The 6,000-nt window shown below is 37.9% G+C and overlaps 1 protein-coding gene across 1 annotated transcript in view; it reads left to right on the plus strand.

Annotated features, from left to right (window-relative positions):
- Nucleotides 1–5,456, plus strand: part of LOC139719920 (laminin subunit beta-1-like) — a 42,832-nt gene extending 37,376 nt beyond the window's left edge. The window contains exons 26-28 of the mRNA XM_071631302.1: nt 736–912; nt 2,861–3,017; nt 4,481–5,456. Coding sequence (XP_071487403.1) covers nt 736–912; nt 2,861–3,017; nt 4,481–4,638 — 492 coding nt within the window. The 3' untranslated portion in view covers nt 4,639–5,456. The remainder of the gene's footprint in view (nt 1–735; nt 913–2,860; nt 3,018–4,480) is intronic.
- The last annotated feature ends 544 nt before the right edge of the window (nt 5,457–6,000 follow it).

Raw genomic sequence — 6,000 nt, forward strand, 5'->3', positions numbered from 1 at the left:
CTTTGTTTTGCTTATGCAACTTTATTCTCTGTTACCAAAGAAAGTGAAATATCTATGTTATTTTCGAAAAGTGAAATGAAATTTGAATTGAATTGAAATGAATTGAAAAGTGTAAGTCTTGTGCTAGTCAGGATGTTGTGGATAGATTAGTAAAGGAAAGCAACATTCCCCCCCCCCCCCCCTTCCCCCGGCATCCTGTGACATTAATGTCCATGTCGAATGTGATTTGTGAATTGTATTGAAACATCATGTTGGTAAGAAGTGTCCCTGCACTGTCTTCCTGTGAAGAGAGATGCATTTTTTGTTTACATTTCACATGCGGAAGTGGATTGTCACCACAATTTATTGAAAAAATCTTCCTTCTGGGCTAAGGGAGATAATGTTCATGTTGTCAGAGTTGAGATGATTGAATACCTCCAAAGCTGTGTTTTCTTTGGAGCAAAGCAAAAAATTACTTACAGTTGATGCACCAGCATAGAAATCTGCCTCATGGTGTATTGAGTGCACGAAGAAAAAATAAATGGGACTCCACATTATTCTAATGTATAGTAGTGCACTGTAGTGTCATTATTCTAGTTACAACCAAGTTAGAATTCAAGTCCGATGGTTATTATCCATATATCTTTTTTATGCTTCATTTGTTTGGTTAAAAACAAAATTTCGATATGATAAAAGAAAATTGCTGCTTCCAAGGACTTCGTTGTTGACGGGTGTCGACTGTATTCCCCTGTTCAGATCGAGTCTGAGGCAGATGACGCCATGGAGAAGTCAGAGAGCGCCCTCAACAAGATTGATGACATGAGGCGGCAGCTCGGTGAGGTGCAGATTAAGGTCACAGGCAACAGGGACAAGGTTCGGGAAGCCGTGAACTTGGCCCAGATGGCTGAACAACAGGCCCAGGAAGCTGCTCAGGTGAGAATTAAGGCCCCCAAAACCTTCAAGAAGGGGAAAAAAAGAAATAAAAAATTTGATTGCCCGACTTCAAAACTCAGAACGACATCACTTTGTTGAAAGCGACAGTCCAAGAGACTGTAGATAAAGGGAAGGGATGCCATGCAGCATGGTAAGAGCAAATAATAGTTTCTCATCACATTAATGATATCAGCTTATAAGAAGTGGACCTGTGGAAGAAGATAAAGATGTTTTACAGATGACAGTTTCCTGCGCCCTGTAGTATGATACATTGAAAATTGCTTATTGTAGCTAGGGAAACATGGCCTCTATGGATAGGTAAACAACCATATGATTTCTTCACGTTTGATGTATCAAGATATATATTCCATGTGCATGCGTTCCTTGCACATATGAAAATAAAAGAATGCTCTGGAATATCACTGAATCAGGCAAGTTCAAAAATGTAGTGTTTAAATCTGTTTGCTTCAAAAGATTGCGCAGGGAGAACAAAAGACCATTATGTGAGACACAAAAAGGCTGGTTTAGATCATACCAACCAATTATTGTGCTGACAGACAGATTAGAACCCACTGTCAGTGGCCACTGTTCACAGTGAAATGGCGCCCTCTGGAGATAGATTCGGAGGCCACTGGCCATTTTAAACTGGGGAAAGTTAGACGCAATGTCTGCAACACATATTCCTCTTAAGGAAGTGTGTAGTGCATGGCAGTGACATAGTGTATGTCTGCATGACAGTGACTTAGTGTAGGGATTTGTACTTTGTACAGGGTGTGTTTGTTATGCCTCCGCCAACGAAGTGGCCGGAAGCATTATGTTTTCGGGTCGTCCGTCCGTACCGTTTTGTTTTTGTCGATATCTCAAGAACCGTGTGGTGGTTTTACATCAAACTTGGTGTGAGGGTATATCCTGGGGGGATAATACTTTATTTGGATTTTAGGGTCACGGGGTCAAAGGTCAAAGGTCACAGGTTATTTTGTGTAAAAAAAAAGGTTGAAAATTCATGTTTTTCTCCATATCTCGCAAATGGTTCAAGGTATCTTCATGGAACTTAGTATAAATGCTTGTTCCAATGGGCAGTGATTATCTAGGGAAGTTGGGGGTCATGGTTCAAAGGTCAGGGGTCATGGTTCAAAGGTCAGGGGGTCAAAGGTCAAGGTCAACTCCTCAAAATATCACTACTTTCCTTATATTTATGCAATGCCTGAAGGTTTTTTTTTTTTTTTTAACTTGATGTATACATGTATTACCCAATATATATTCTGTGGGAAGTTTCTTGCCAAAAGGTCAAAGGTCAAAAGGTCAAAGGTCAAGTGAAAATGCTGAATTGCACTTTTTCCTCCATATCTCAAACCTAAGGTACATTGTGTATCATCATGAAACTTACATATTTATGCATGTTCAACCTAACAGTGATTCTCTGTGGAACTGTGAGGTCAAAGGTCAAAGGCCAGGTTTAGATAATGCTATTTTCCCATTTGTTACTGAAATTATACTTTTTCTCAATACCTTGAAAATTACTCAATGCATAAACTTATAAAAGGGTAAAAAGTCAAGTAAAAATCATCAGTTCCCCAAATACCTGCACTCTGACATTTTAATCATTCATCCAATTGAACCTAGTTCTAGGAAAGTGAACATTCAGCACATTTGTGTCAAACCTGTCATTTTAATATTTTGCCAATTGTGTGAAACTGTCATCACACATTGTCAAGACATTGTACTATAGACCTATTAGGAGAACCATGCATTATGGCGGAGGCATATCAGTCGCCGTAGCGATATATCTAGTTTATTATGTATTATGAAATTTATGTATTCAATTTCTGGTAAATATTTATACATGTTTGTTTCTGTTGGAAAAGAAAAAAATTAATGAATGAATGACAATTGAATGAATGAGTGGCCACGTAAAGCATCCTCTTTCCCGTCTGGCTGTGAACTGCAGAACGTGGACGCCACGGAGGAGGAATTTAACCAGACGGCAGAGCTGGTCAAGCTGAAGGTCGCCGAGGTGGATGGCGCTCGTGACAGGGCTGCCACGCTTCGCGACCAGGTGGCTGAATTGGAGCGGCAGATTACGAGGGATGTCAATGAACTTGAGGGTAAGATTGCTTAACTGCACATATCAATCATCTGTCTATGCAAGGAAGCTGCTTCTGCATTTGCAAAATAATGCCCCTTTAAAGACATACATAAATGTTAAAGAACATTGAGTATACAGTTGTATGAGCACGTTCACATAGAAAAACAAGTCAAGCATGTGAAGCCGAGACAAATTAAAGAGTGACTATCAATCTGCTGCCCAAGTAGTCCCATCAAACTCTTACCTCAGAAGTTCCGAGCGTTCAGCAAAATATTTCCAAGCAATGATTTGTGTCACAGAGGGACTTCTCATAGCAAATTTATGCAGGAGAACTGTACAAATGTTTGTTGCCAGTTAGCTGCTTAGAATGGTTAGATGACTCCTGTTTGTACACCTGTGCCATGGATGATTAATGGAGACATCTGTGTTTGTTTTATTTTCCTTCTCAGTATTCCATATTGAATTGCTCTCTGTTTCTTTGATTCTGTAAGACTAGTCTCTTCTGATCTGGTGGCCAAAATAACAGATTATGAGTTTTTGCTTGGTATATGCCAAAACAAACCACTCATTACCTGAGATGTGAAGTCATTTTCCAGGCAAGAAACTGGATTTGTCATGGACACGGTGATACCAGTGGTATCTTTGTAGTACAGTACATTCCCTCTATAAAAATTCCTCGGGACCAGCGGTTTCCTTTCGTTATATTGAAATTTTATTATAGCCAAACAGAAAAGTATGCAAAGATATTTAGACAATAACTTGTGGACCTGAATTTTTACTTCGTTGTTATTCGAATTTCATTATAAACTTGTTAATTATATTGGGAGTACACTGTATAGAAAATAGTTTAGTAAATTTTGAGTTGCAATTTTTCTTGCACATTGAGGAGGATATATTGTACCATATTTTGCTGATGATGTTTATCTCGGAGATTCTCAAAAAATGAGGGAGGATGAATACAGATGAATATCTAAAGGAAAAGTCTCTGAAAAGATGCATTCATTTTGTCGAGAAGGGGAGGGGGGAGGGGATATACAGATACTTTTGAATTCAAATCAGTTCAATAGTTTGTTTATTTCCATCATCGAAAAAAAAGAAAGAAAAAAAAAGAAAACATGATTCAAAGCAGTACAAGTTGTCGTCTTGTCTTTAATTCATCTGATAAGAACAGTTGTTGTTTTTTTTCGAATACAAAATAAAATGTATGCACAAATGATGTAATTAAAGAAAAACAAAAACAAAACAATGCACACTTTGTCATGGTAACAGAAACAAGTAAGTAATCATAACGATGGAAAACAGTGTTCCACTATCAAAAAGCGAAGCTTGTAGGACCTGGAACACTGCAAACAAAAATGCTTAGTGTCCTCTTGAGTTCCTTTGTAGAATTATCTTTCTGCACCACTGACCTGAAGGAAATTTCTCATATTTTGAGACCATGTTTTTTGGTTAAATGTATATGTTTCTTTCTCCACTCTACAGGTTTGCAAAACACATTCAACACCAACGGCGTTACGCTGCAGAACCTGACGGGCGAAATCAATGCACTGAATATGAAAATGATGGAGATTTTAGAAGATATACAAACCAAGGCTGTAGAGTACAGGACCTGTAAAGAGCAGCCAGTTGCAGCTCCATAATTAGATCTGCTCAAGAGGAATTTCCAGGTACCTTAGCAACAGTCTCCACTAGAAAAGAGAGAGAGAGACTAAAAAAATGATACAAGAACAGAAGGATTGTCAGGAACAACTGGGGCAGGTATTGTTTATAGTCACCAGAAATGTCTATGTAGATAGCATATCTGTGAAAATCAGTTTTACAAATGGGGGTCTCTCAACGTGGACTTGAAATCTTATATCACACGACATACTTAGCAGTATGCATATGTGAACAGTCATTACTCTTCAGGCAATTTTTTTCAAGTGGCTTTTAAAATTTAAAGAGTGTGAGGAACGATCATGTAGCTGCATTCGGTTACTCTTTAAAACGCACATTCAGAGATTATGATGTGTATGGATGTTGGGATACCACTCAGTTCAACTCAATCTTTCAGAAGCTCTTAAAGTTGTTCTCACAGTAGTCTGCTACCTTGTGTATTCCATGGTGCTTCACTCTTTAAGATAAGCATTCGGCTTTCAGCTGCTTAGTGAAAAACTTCGTCCATTGGTTTTGTATTGAGGGCAGGTACATGGCACATATTTAAGTGTGCTATGCATTGCAGCTTGGTGCCTTTACCTTCCACAGACAACGTACTCATCATGTCTTATGGCAAGAGGCTAAGTTGTACAGTTTGCACTATTTTATACAAGACTTTGTATTTTTATATCAATCTGGCACTTCGCCATATTCGAATGTGATACAGCCACACCTGGTTAAGATTGTTGGCTGCGCATTCAGCTGTATAGGAATTCATGAAGCTTGGAACAACAATTTTTAAGGCTGTAAATTATTTCATGATGGTGCTGACTTCATAAGATTATATGCTTTTTTTACTTCAATATGAAAAACTTTTTTTTTTTTTCATAAACAAGTGTTTTTTCACGCAACTCAGTGTGTCATGCACTGCAGAGATATTTAAGACTATTTAAAGCACATTCATTGCGAAGATGTATGGTAATGATTATATGTTTGCTTCTTATGCTTGAGTTGAGATCAAATACTTGTTGATGACTTCCCTGAGTATTATGTTCAGTTATTTGAAAACTAAGACGCATATTGAGCCAGACTACATAGAATCTGAGTCAAGCAGTTTTGCTTAGTGGTTGTTAATTACTAGTACAGTTTTCTTGAAGTAGAAACCCACAAGTATTATATGTAATGTTCTAATTTACTTCATCAAGCAGTTAGTGTCCATGCATATCGTAAATAAATGTCGCACTGCTATGTATACAATCTGACAAAATTTATTTAATCTGTAGGTAAATGCTACGTGCATCTGTCCATTTTTTGTATAGCTCTGTTTAATCCACTTCGGAACACAATGATATCATGTTCAAAAAGCC

The sequence above is a fragment of the Diadema antillarum genome, unplaced genomic scaffold, assembly GCF_040938485.1.
Source record: "Diadema antillarum isolate AM-2024a unplaced genomic scaffold, OU_Dant_1.0 scf00000116, whole genome shotgun sequence".
NCBI classification, from domain to species: Eukaryota; Metazoa; Echinodermata; class Echinoidea; order Diadematoida; family Diadematidae; genus Diadema; species Diadema antillarum.